This window comes from Thermobia domestica, chromosome 10 (genome assembly GCF_964235325.1).
Source record: "Thermobia domestica chromosome 10, izTheDome1.hap1.1, whole genome shotgun sequence".
NCBI lineage: Eukaryota > Metazoa > Arthropoda > Insecta > Zygentoma > Lepismatidae > Thermobia > Thermobia domestica.
In genome coordinates, this window is record NC_137463.1 from 101,879,573 (window position 1) to 101,893,647 (window position 14,075).

The 14,075-nt window shown below is 36.5% G+C and overlaps 1 protein-coding gene across 2 annotated transcripts in view; it reads right to left on the reverse strand.

The window, feature by feature from the left end:
- LOC145662607 (phospholipid-transporting ATPase ABCA1-like) overlaps positions 1-14,075 on the reverse strand; it is a 1,231,974-nt gene that overhangs the window by 410,212 nt on the left and 807,687 nt on the right. For both annotated transcript variants that reach the window (XM_081728328.1, XM_081728326.1), the window contains one exon: positions 13,116-13,348. In XM_081728328.1, the coding sequence (XP_081584454.1) occupies positions 13,116-13,348 (233 nt within the window). The remainder of the gene's footprint in view (positions 1-13,115; positions 13,349-14,075) is intronic.

Consider the following 14,075-nt stretch of genomic DNA (forward strand, 5'->3'; position numbering starts at 1 on the left):
TAATTCTCTCAATATACAGTATAAGCCTGTTTTGTTGCATGTCTGCGTGAGTTCAAAAGTCACAAGAACTTTACTTTATTTGATTCTAGTCTCAATGTAAGAAAATAACATTATTCCATTTCTACGTGCATAATGCTTATTGAATAATTTTACTTGTGGAAACATACATAGTTAAATAAATATTACAACCCATATAATCCCATTCTTTATATTTAGAGAAACCAAACCTTAGGAGGGTATCTTTAGATATTAAGTTTTGGTTTATTATCAGATAAGGAAATCATGACACAAGGAAAGGGCTGTCCTCTGTACACTCGTAGAGTGTACAGGCAGCACTCTCGCTTAGGTTGGATTCGTTTACCGTTGTATTTTTTTTTATTTTTTTTTTATTTGCGCACTTTTAGGATTTCTTTGATGCATGTTTATCCTGTATTTGCTGTTGTGTGTTGTGTTTAACTACATTCCTGTGTTTCCAACAGTTCACAGGTGGCGACTCCTTTCGTATAACTATTAACTCGGTGCTCCGGCACTGGGCGTCAGACTTAGCTGTGGCTTTCCAGGGATTAGGGCCCTCTGGAGCGCTACAGCTAATGCCACTCAATCCATAAGCAACGCACACACTTGACTTCATTTTCTTCTTTTTCTTCTTCTTCTTCATTATTATTATTATTATTATTATTATTATTACAGTAAAAGCTCTTTATTCGCGGGGTATATGTTCCATAAATATCCCGCGAATACGGAAGCCGTGAATACGGAATGGTAATTTATATGGGATTATAGGGGATACGTTCCTAGGTGACAAAATAAAAAAACAAATACATATATAAAAAAAACAATTTACTGTAATTGAAGTTTTTGACCATATTGATTAATTATTACTTTCGGGCTTAGGCAATGGTTTGAAGAATTTTGTATTTTTTTCTTGCTTGGCAGTTTTTAAAAGCTCCTTTAATTCAGACTGATATTCAGCAGTGGCATTAGCAATTTGTCTCTTAAAAATAAGACTTCGTTCCATAGACGGATCAATTTTTATAAAGAAATCACAAAGCTCATTTGCCATTCTTAAACCTTCACTAAGGTTTTTCAAATTAAATGTCACGTTTCCAGTGCTTGTTGAAGCCTCTTCTTCAATGGGCTGTGAATTTAACATTTCCTCCAAGTCGGTTTCAGTCAAATCTTCATGCGATTCAATCAATTCCTGAATGTTTATCTGTTCGAACCCATCTCGTCCTACTCCATTCACGATTTCGGCTATGTTTGCAGTCAACGTTTGAATTTGCACACCTTCTTCGTCATTTTCCGCAGTCAGAGCAGGCCGCAGTTTTTTCCAGCATGACTTCAATGTGTGTGGCTTCAGTTCTTCCAATGATTCTTTTAAGTTTAAGATGGATTTTGCTATGTCAAATTTCTTCTAGCATTCCATAACATTCATATCAGGATTACATTCCATATTATCCAATACGATTTTGAAGGTTCATCTAATGTAATAGAGCTTAAAGGCCTGGATTATTCCTTGGTCCATAGGTTGAAGCAAAGCCGTCGTGTTGGGAGGTAAAAATGTCACTTTTATATTTGGATGCATAGTTTCAAGTTCGCGAGGATGACATTGTGCATTGTCTAAAACTAGAACTGCTTTAAAGTAAAAATTCTGTTTTCTTTAAATAAGTTTCAACTTCAGAAACAAAACAATTCCGGAACCAGTCACAAAAAATAGCGCTTGTAACCCACGCTTTCTTATTAGCACGCCAAAACACTGTCAGGTCGTCCTTGTTTTGATTTTTTTAAAGCCCGAGGATTTAACGATCTGTAAAGCATCAGTGGTTTAATGACACAATCTCCAGATGCATTAGAACATAGCAGCAGTGTAACTCTATCCTTTGCTGCCTTAAATCCAGGAGCAGACTTTTCGCTTTTAGAAATGAATGTTTTGTTTGGCATTCTCTTCCAAAACAGTGCAGTTTCGTCTGCATTAAATACTTCCTCAGGTTTGTATCCTCCATCGGCTACTAAGTGCAAATTCTTCTGGATATCGTTCTGCTGCAGCAGTGTCTGCAGATGCAGCTTCTCCAACGATTTTAATGTTATGCAATGATTGTCCCACCTTAAATTTATTGAACCTTCCGATGCTTGAAATCCTCCGTCTGTACATTCACCACTACAACTACCATCAGGTTCTTTAAAATGAGCGTAAATACGCTTTGCCTTCTCCCGGACCATTGGACCACTCAGGGGCACTCTTTTTTGGTTGCGGTCTTCGATTCATAATGATATCGCCACTTCCATTTTTGCTATTGCTGGATCACGAACAATTTTCGCTGACAGTGAAGTTGAAGCTACAGACGACCTTATTTTATCTTCGGATTATTTATCGATCGTACAGTTGATTCGTTGACATTGAATGTGCGTGATATGGATGAAAAGGACTCTCCAAGCCGTAAACGATCAAAGCATTTCTATTTTCACTTTAAGCGGTAACACAGATTTTTTCGTGTCGAAACTCGTTTCTCATTTTTGTTGTTGACATTATTGTATAAATTAGGAAGACAGCGGTAGAGACGTGTTACTCGATCACAATTTTTGTAACGAATGGAAAGACGAAACAATAAAGCACGCAAAGCGGCTCTTACCAAAGGACGGGACGTCTAATAATGTGGCGGCATTTAAAAATATACTTTATTCATTGAGTAATAAGGTTGCTTTCATTCTGTTTGTTTACATTCTCAAAAACACCGATCGCGTCGAAGGCGGCTTATGTCAAAGTCCGAACCATAACAGCGGCGATATCATTTAACAACATACTTTAGGCAAAGTTGTAATAAGGTCTATTTTACATTTTATTAGTCCATTTGACGGCGTTTACAAAGGATATTGGGTTGGATACCTATTGGAATCCTTTTTATTATTATGTATGTACGTACTGATTAGATCCTCGAATAAAGAAATCTTTAGCCGCGAATATAGGAATTGGGTCGCATTTTTTTAATCCGCGAATAGTGAAAACGCGAATGAAGGAAGCACGAATAAGGAGCTTTTACTTTATTATTATTATTATTATTATTATTATTATTATTATTATTATTATTATTATTATTATTATTATTATTATTATTGATCCATTCCCATTTCAAAGATACAGTAGGAAATGATATTTTCTAGCAAGGTCGCGAAAGGGTCGTTGGAGAGCAGTGAAGAGTTTGTTATACACTCTGCTTCAAAAAGAATATACGTATTACCAAGAATTACTTTGTCCAAACTATCGATCGCTGCGCCTCGGCTCGGCTATTGGAGAAACGAATACATAGTCTAGTTTATATTAATAGCCGCTAGATGTCAGTTCTCTTCTGTTTTGCTTGGTAGCCGTCATATGTTTAAAATGGCTAATGGAAACACGGTTAACAGTCAGCAGTATCTCGCTATGTTACAAAACTGGTTCTTTCCGAGTCTGCACGAAGACAACTTCATTTTTCAACAAGACGGGGCACCCACTCACTGGAGTCGCCAAGTGCGTGAAAATCTGAATGAAACTTTACCGAACCGTTGGATTGGTCGTCAAGGAGCTGGCGACGTAGGATGTCTCTATCTCAGCTGGCCTCCACGGTCAACAGATTTTACTCTGTGACTTCTTCTTGTGGAGTTTCATTAAAGACAACGTTTATGTGCCACGACTCCCACAGAACCTGGAAGAGTTGAAGAACTGGATTTGTACTGCCATAACATCAGTGACGCAGGACATGCTTGCCCGAGGATGGGAGGAATTTGAGTATCGATGTGATATTGTTCGTGTCGCTGATGAAGGACATATTGAACATCTGTAATTTGAACCTTGAACTGTAATTTGAAGTTCAGAGGTTCGTAAATATGTGTGTAAAATATCATATTTGTATGTCTTAAAGTTTAATAAATATATACATCCGAAATACGTATATTCTTTTTGAAACAGGGTGTATTGCGCACATCGTGGGATTGTGGAAAAATGCCGTAGTGCTTAATATAACATTTACTGAAAAGCTAAATTTCCCTACATTTTACCTCATATCCATAAAAGGTCTCCTTTCCCCCTTCAAAAAATCTTTCCCAAATCTCCCTGCACTGCGAGAAATTGGTGTCAATTGATGTACGAATCCATTTCAATTGTAAAGGGTGTTTTACAGCCAACCACACAAAGATTCGACTTCATTCTCCTTTTTATGTATTTTATCTGTATTTCAGTTTGTGCAATATTTATTTGAAGCTATTCGGAAATGTTTTTCATCGTAACATTTTCTCTAATAAATATTCACATATAAAGCTCAAAATTCCTTTTCCAGTTTGGCGCCGCCCTCACCTGTCGCCTCCTGCGAACTACGAGTTCGCAGGATTCAAGATCGGGCCCTGGGTATAATAGGTTTAACATGTTAATCCCCATTCTAGGAACACAGGACCCAACGAAACATTGCCGTAGCTCAGTCGGTAACGCGTCTGAGTACGATACAGGTTCGTGTCTGGTGACCCTGAGGTGATTTCAGTCTTCTATTAAATTATGTAACAGTGTTTCTTTAAAAAAACAGTACGATTTTTACGTTCCTTGATTTATTTAAAAAGTAGATGACGAGCGCTGGTACCCTTGCATGAATTGCATTATCTTGATGTCATTCATTTGTCAAAGGAAAAAAGGTGGTATACCATTGTCACCCATCAGACGAATGCTGGTATATCTGGTATATCTCAAATAGCTGGCTTCTACATTCTTAATCCCTTTCCAATGAAATAAGTAGTATTGTTCACGAGACAAGAACATTCTCGTGTCTCGTCACTTTTCGAGAACTCATACACGACACTAGACAATCATTCAACGAAACAAGATGAAAGTTTACGAGCCGAGCCTAGACCTTAAAATGAATAATGACGCTCACCAGCTGGGAAACTTTATTTATTTATTTGTTCAAGGAAATGATACAAGGAGAGATTGAGCCTCCACTCAGAGATCACATCCAACCTCTAGGTGAGTCTACAAGGAAGCGGTCTTGGAATAAGAGAAGAGACCTTCCCGGCATGTACCCGGGGGGACTGAGGAAAACCAGGAAAAAACTTAGTTAGAATGTCCCGTCGGAACAGGTTTCGTGCTCACGTTCGACCTATCCAAATGCTGTGTTGTAGGCAGGCACACTACTCCTACACCAGCGCTGGGTACGAGATAATTAATCTATTTCATTTGAACTCGTCTGGAAACGTGACGTGCTACGGTTTCTAGACAAGACAGCAATTGAATAATGAGACAATATCTAAGTACCACAATAAGTAGAATTGAATTGTATGTTTCAAAGTTGTCTTGGTCCCAAGAAGAATACTTTTGTAAGGTATTTATAGCTTAAGAGTTGTTGCTTATGTTTTAAAGCACTCATATGATCGCAGTACCAGCTTAACTTGTATTACGATAACTCATGTTTATCGACTTCTCTCTTTTTTTTTAAGTTTTGACACGTAGGCCCTTCCTATTTATAATAATTGTCCTCTTGTCCCATCTAGTTAATACCACCAAGCAATTAATACCAGTTTGCAGTTAATAAATTCAATTCAATTTCTTTTTCGTACCTTTCCCCTCCCCTTCTGATGGTGACGCCACTGCCTTGGATTGACGTTGCGTATGATCCTTCTTCAAATCCTTCATTGTGGCCTCTCTTCAATTCTCCGGCTCCAGGATACTCCAAAAACATACGCACTTATCTTCATTTTTGTTCAACAAAGACGTGGCAACGTTGCATTTTCTTTAACATTGGGCGCTATACCAGTGTAGAGCCCAAACGGTTGGTTCAATTCCGAAAATTCCAACATTTTAGATTGAAAACACATACTTTCCAACAACATTGCTTTCATCAATAGTTACCGAGATGGCCTATGTAAACGGACTTATGGGAAACCCTATATTATATATATATATATATATATATATATATATATATATATATATATATATATATATGTGTGTGTGTGTGTGTGTGTGTGTGTGGGTGGGTGTGTGGGGTGTGTGTGTGTGTGTGTATGTATGTATGTAATTATTCAAAATGTTAAACTAAAGTATATTTGAAGTGTCCAAAAGCTTCTTTTAGATTATTACTTTTTGTAGAATAACATGGTTTTGTTTAATTATATTTTCCAATTCCAGATTTCATATAATACATTTTCACACAACAAAAGTATTTTTAAAAATTGACTTTGTAAGGCAAATATATCTACAAAGTTTAACATTAGAAAGTAAAATTATTTAAATAATCTTTGTCCCATCTCTTGTGCAAATAGTATTTGTGATTTAGTGTGTTTCTCGCAAACCTGTTAACAGGTCAATCTACAATACTTTTCACGTGTGCTGTGGTCTTTATTGTTCTTACTTAAAACATTCAAACTGCAGAAGTACTCAAATTTGTTGCTTATTAGTGTAGACGATATGTTTGGCATAAAGCACATGTTTCTTGGTGTAGATTATGAAACATTTCTCTTTCTGATTTATGCTATCAACCTTTAATATCTCCATTATTCCCACAGGTTTACTTAAAAAGTTCTATACTCTTTAGGGTAGATTGGTACCATCGATATTGGGTTTTAAGGTTTTCGTATCTTCCACGAAATTCACCAAATGACGTTTTTCTATTACTGAGTTATAATGCTCCCATGTTAGTGCATTATAGGAGGATTGTGAATAAAGTAGGCAATTCTCGTTTTACCAAGTTATTTTATCGCTTTATTCCATATATATGCAAAGCCATGTTGACAGCAAGAAAACACCAGAATGTTTTCAAATAGTCTTCCTTTTATGCTACTGATTTCGATGGGTTTTTCTTCCTTAGCTTTGATTCCATTTAACGTAGCCATACGAAAGCATGTTTCTGGCACACGCAGATTAGCAAAGAAACTGTTAGCAAATACTGTGAACCAGAAGATTAATTACTTATAGTCTATTTGTTGTAATTATACAGGGTATTCCAAAATAATCTTTCCAAATTTGAGCGCTTATAAGTTAGATATGAGGATAGATAGAAAGATATTGTCTGCGACATAATATTTACACGTGCACTCATGTCCAAAATGATTGTGGCATATCTATAACTGTCACCTTGTAAGAATATAATTTGATAATGATTTTGCAGGGTAATTTAATACTGATACTATGTGCATAATCTGGAAATGTATATTTGTGGTAAATTTCATAGGAAAAGAATTATAAATACGAAAATTAGAGTGGGTAAAACAAAATGTTGCTGAATGGACAAGAAAGTTTTATTTTCGTTTTATTGTTCTTATTTACTGCTCTTTTGACCTGAAATTTGCCACATACATGTCTTCGCCGATTATACAGTACTAACATTATAAGAAATACCGAATTCGTTATCAAATTATATTGCTACAACAACATATTTATAGACATGCGACAATAATTTTGGACATGAGTGTACACAAGTTTTGTTTTATATCAACCTTCCAGCAAATCTCTCTTCTCTAATTTATTTTGATTTCTTTTTGTCTTTGGATGTGAGGCATTGACGGAAATGGATACCTCCAAGGAGATGGCACAGTGTTTGGAATGTTGGATAAAGACCAAATCTGCCACAAAGGTCCAGTGTAACTTTCGGACTCGTTACAGAAGCAGATCACATCACATCCGACGATCCGTCAGTAGTACACAAGGTTCATGGAACGTACTTACTTTAGTTTTTATTGTACCTTACTAATCGCTGGTTTTCAACTAACACTTCAAATAAACTACAAAGTACATATAATAACTGCACTGTGTTCATTGCACTTAAATAACAAACTTAAATTTAAAATTCTGGAAGAAATGTTCGTGCTTCGTGCCTTATGCACCACCTCTCTTCAACACTTTCCATCTTGAATGACAAATGAAATCTAAATTTCGTAGGAAAAGTATTTCCAGTTCTTAAAAATATTACTACATAATATAAGACTTAACAACAGGCCAAAGCACAAAGTATTTACGATTGAGATTCTGAATCACATCCACGAGAATCAGACTTTCTGAGTATGGTGATGTTCTCGAAAGAAGCCTGCTTTCATGTGTCCGGGATGTTAATCCAACCAATATGCGGATATGGGGCTCGGAGAACCCACACGTAAGTCAAGAAATTGTGAGGGATATTCCAAATGTAAACGTGTGGTATATTCGGTTTCATGACCATGTAACAGGACTACGACTGTTTATGTGGACATGTTAGAACAGTTTGTATTTCCACAGATCGAACACCAGCAACCTGACATTCTGCTGTAGCAAAACGATGACCCTCCTTACTGAGATCCAATCGTTAGGAGAGCTTTGGGCTACACATTTCCAGGTCATTGGATTGGACTTGAAGTAATTGCCTGGCTCCAAGGTCTCTAAACATCACCTCATTAGATCTTTTTTGCTTTGGAGTTTGTGAAGGACGTGGTTTACAAAACTCCCAGTGCAGAATGCATGAACTGCGAGCTCGCATCGGCGCATCACTTCACAACGTTACGAAGGACATGTTCTGCCAGATGTAAAGGAAGTGGCATATTCTGCGTGTTACACGTGGCATTCAAATTAAACTCTGTTAACGGTTATTAAAACTTTAGGTGTGTGTAAACATTATGCCGCAAACCGTACGTTTCTACCTATCACCACTTCTGACTTATACGCGATCAAATTTCGAAAGATCATTTGGAACACCCTAAATTGCCTCTGCTTGCGCCTCTTTCTTTTTTAATCGTTGTAGATTAAAAATATAAATATGTAACAAATTTACGATTTAAAATTGGCGTAGTTTCCTGTAATGGTGGCCATTTTTAATCCACAATGAAATTATGTTATACATACTGAAATATTATCGTTTAGTTTCCACCCATGTCTACGGGATAATATGAGGGAAAATGAAACACACCTACAGAATTTATACGAATCTATGGTCATTTTATTGTCTTAGTCTCTGGAAGGCAGTCCCAGTTTTCGTGAACGGAAGTGTACAATAATTACAAATTCGGACACACTGATGATTATGTATTTAGTTTATTTGGTAAAATATACAAGTAGTTGTGTAATTTGTTAATATTATACAATTTCGCCAAAGCTGGTAGGAGTAAGAGCAAATACACACAGAAATCGTTTTCTGCCAAAACCAGTTTTGTTATAAAAACTTCCTGATATAAAACAGTATAATACAGTTCCACTATATAAGTTCAAAGTTCACGAATAATTAGGGCAAGTAGGTGTCCCAAGGGTCAGGGAGCCAAGGGAAGGTCTCCTCACAAAACTCCGCTGAAAGCTAAATGAGGTTGGGTAGGATTCCAAATGCTCCAATGCAAGCAAAGAGAGGTTGGAGTTCCGCCGAGTTCCACTGCAAGATAAGTGAGAAAGGATGCCACGACGATTCACTGCAAGCTGGATGGTTTGTGGTTCGGAATCTCTCGAAGCTAAAAGAGGGGTTAAGTTCCCAACATACCTTCAGTGCATGCTAAGTGGGCAGGAGCCCTCAAAGTTCCACTGAAAGCACATTCATATGTAGTATTGTGCCGATTTCTTTTTTTCTCGAAATCTCGATTTCAAGATGGAACGTTCGAAGTTTTCGGGGAAACTCTCTCATCAGATGGCTTGAATATTTTCCGGTAGCGACCTTAGTAGAAATTTGATATGAAGCCATTGCCGACTCAACACCTATGGATCTTGGCTTCCGTCATCATGAAATTTTCGACATGTGAATTAATTTCGTCTTGGGATATAGATTTAATGCAGTGATGGAAAGGTCAAAACTACTAAAGTCAGGAACAAATGCCGTTTTGATAAGAAAGAAGAAAGGAATACTATAGGTCTGTTAAACCCAATTTTAGTATACAAGGAGAGGATAGTAGATTTTTCATTATTCTACATAAATTGAATTGTTTCAATTTAAAGTCAGAAAATCTTAAAATTCAAGACTATTTTTCAGTCACCCTAGGGGTAATTTTTGGGGCAAATTTTCCTGGCTTTATATTGAAGAGGAAAATATCTTGTTAATAATTAAAAGTAGATTTCTTTAAGAAAAATAACTAGCGAAAAGGATTTTCTTAATTATAGCGAAAAGGATCTGTTCACCCTTGGGTAAATATTCCGGATACTCTGGGACTTTCTCTTAGTACATATTTTGTATGTTCTATGTTTATTCTTGTAATTTCCTTATGGCCTGGTTATTTGATTCCAATTTTGTGTAGTAATATTAAGGATGAGCAGGGGATTATACAAACGTTGTTTCTGATCTATAGTGATTAAATTACACACCTTGTGCATCAGCACTACCAAGCAGGAAGAAAAGGAAGCTGCCAGTCGTGTGGGCACCTTGGACTGTTGACTGTGCGTGACAGGTGTGGTAAGTGCATATCGAGACAAATGCCACCGAAAATATGTGCTTATAGGGAGGGTTATATAACAGCCCTTTTCGACGTGAATTACAGTTATACTGCCATTATCAAACTGTGCAAGGAGCGTGGATTCACTCTGTCCAAAATGGCATACCACGGGTGTTGAAAGGGGTAGGTAAGGCGAGGCGTGGGATGATTTCTGTGGGGCAGAAACAGGCCACCCCCGGCCTGCCACTAGTCGCACGAGCTAGAAGTCGGGGCTCTAGTCACCATGAAGAATACACCCACCCATGGGAATATCGCGAACCGCTACAAACCTCACTGAGGACAGTGTGCACCATCATTCACCGCAATTTGAGGTTGGTGAAGCGACAGAGAGGGCGTATTCATAAGCTCTTGCCCAAAAACATCTAGGAATGTCGCACCAACTGTCGAAAGCTGTATGAGCGGTACTTTATCGGTGAAAAGTGGAAATTTGTTGTAACACTGGACGAGGCATATGTTTGTCTGGATGACTATCACAAGCCACGTGCAATTTTTTAGCGATCAACAGGTGCGAGGGACTTTCAAAGATGGCTCACTCAATGCAAGGAAAATGTTGACACAGGTTTCATTATCATTGCTGGATACTCGTACAGAACAAGCTGATCATACCTCTTGTAGTAAAAAATACAAATGTGAATTCGGAATATTATCAGGCTAACAGCTGACACCCATTTATCATCATATTCCCCATCTCTACAAGAATCGTGTGAGGGTGCATCAAGACAAGGTGTCATGTCACACATCTCATCCAACCCGCCTATTCTGTCAACAAATGACAGCAGGAACTGGAGTTCGCACAATTTCATTCACATACATTCTAGTGAAGTCCCCTGATGTGTCACCGATTGACTTTTACGCCTGTGTCCTCCTGAAAGGAGCCTTGTCTTACAAAAGACCCTGCACCGTTGAAGTGCTATGGAAAGCATGTCAGGAGAAATGGTTGCAGATTGACACGACAGCACTGCGTGCCAGTCTCTTACAATGTAAATTTCGCTGTCGGGCAATTGCCCAGATGCAAGACCACCAAATAAAGTACTATCGATGGTAGCGACATGGTTTCTCTTAAAGCAAGTGCATTTTGAAATTATCACCATACATCGGAAACAACCTCTGTACAATACAACCCCTTCCAAAATTTGAGAGCGGTACATCAAAGTACCCAAGTCCTATGAAATAGAATGTGCTCAACCAAAGTACAATATAATGTAATAAAGCTTCATCTTAGAGGATAAATTAGGACAGAAATCTCTCACGTGTATAACGTATTGATTACATATTTTTCTGAACTTTCTAGCCATCGAAGGAATGAGTTGAACTAATATTTAAAGAAGTAAGTACCTTTACCGTATAGAACAATCACTAAAACTTGACAATTCCAAAAACGATAGGCCAGTATTTTTCCGCTGAAGTTTGAGATTAATGCACAATGATGCGTTTGTTCTAATCCACAGAACTATATGATGCAACTAAGCCTAACCTTAGAGGATAAATTGGGGAAAAAATCTCCCAAATTTGATTTTTCTTGCAAATGTTTATCCATAGAAAGAAATGAGATATTTCATCCGAACATTTGGAGGTTTATACAAACGTTTGGGGTATGTGCCAATGTAACCATGCAACAATAGAAAGAGAGGCTATGTTACATTTCCCAAAAATTATTTTGCAATTAAGCTTTCACAACCTTTCTTGCTGACTAAACATTCAAAGAGGGTCCAATACTATTGAATACAGACGTTGTTAGAAAAATGCATTTTTTAATACAGTTCTCTCATTAAAAGCTTTCTACAACATCCTGATGGCACATCTCACCACGACTGTACTTACGAATTTCAAGTTCAGGGGAGGGGTGAAATCAATCTAGGTGTGAGTCCAACATTAGAATTTTGAGCCAGGTTCTTCTCTACCGTAGCTTTACACAATTCAAAAGGCCTCAGACAAGTTTCTGATCGTTCGTATAGCAATAGATGATCTTAAACACTAGGTCTATCAATGAATTTTTTCAATATTATTATACTTCAGTACTTATTATCATGAAACAGTTCTTCAATCTGAAATCCACAAAAATTTTCTCTTTTATGTTTTTCACTAAAATTTCTTTCTGGGGTATCCGAATCCTCAGCTATACTTTCGACAAAGATCTTAGTCCAGGATTTCATATTGAAAAGAATAATTTGTTTTTAAAATGACATTTGTATACCGTGAAGTAAAAGTTTTCCTAATACTGAGAAGTAACAAGTAATAAGGTTTATATACCATATTTAATTATAAATTGACATTTCCACTATTTTCTTTAATTTTCTCATTTCATAGTAATACGTATAGATTGCGCTTCTTAACACACTAAAATATCGATGTCAAATACTGTAGAAACTTAAGATATTCTGACTACCGATTCGGCTTAATGGAACAAAAGTTTGAAAGGTCAGTGTTATTAATAATGGTTGAGGAAGACAATTTGGTTATATTACATATACCTGTATTAAGTTGCTTTCGTTCAAATTTATCTTAGATATTAAAGCAATTAAACAATGAACGATGTTTGCAATTATAAATATATTTTCATCCAGATAGTAAATCAATAGTGCAATCTACATACGTCTTAATATATTTTAATGTAGCTTAAAATTACGGATAGAATAATCAACTTTCAGGTATTCAACATTTAAAATTAAAATGCTAAAATAATACTTCCATACGTAGCATATTCACCTGATTAATCGAATACTTACCTTTTAATGCACTTTTGGCCAAAGCCTAACGGACCAAATAAACTATTTTCGTACTTTTCAAAATGTGCTGGTGCTAGAAGCGACGTGTTTAGTTTAAGGTCTATACCAGTGCTATAAAATACATATGGTCCATACAAATCTGTATCTAAGATGAGTCGTGGCTCAGCAGGATCTTTAGGATGACTTTGGGTAATAAACAAAGTTATAAGAACGAAGAATGCTGGAACAAGTATCTAAAAGAAAGAAAAAAATATGATTACTTTACATACAAGTGTATCAGTCTAATGTTTACTGAGTTTTCAGGAGTAAAGTATAAATATTTTTAAAACTAGATCTATTTATTCTTGCCTAATAGAAGCAAAATCACAGTTATAGCAATGTTTTCTGACGATCAGTGAGATTTTTTAAAATGCTTAGTTATGTTCTACGTACGTACTACCATCACCTGCGCTAATATTTATTATGGAAATGTTGTTAGAAGAATATATCAAACATGTTTAAGATAAAATTTATAGACAGAAACTTGTAGCAGAAAATATTGATTACGACCTTCTTTCCTTTCTTCAAAATAATTGGATGGGGGTGAAATCTGGTTATCAAAAAATTCGCATAGATTAAAAATATATCAGGATTGATTAATACCGATTTTACCATTAAAGGAGAGAGCACTGGACTGACAATGGATCAGGAATGCTAAAAGAAGAAATGATTATGATAAATAAAAGTATTCTTTGACAAGAGATAAGAAAAGACCTAGGAAACGTCCTTGTACTAATGATGAGACAAAATCAAAAATCTTATGAAATAATGTGAAAAAGGACTGCTCAATATATACGTTAGTGAGAAAAGTTAAAGAAAACGACATATAGCAGTGGATTAATGAAGGCTGATTGTTCATGATCACTATATGATAAGCAATTGAAATTACTCAAGTAGGCTTCCTAGAGTGTAAAATTTAAA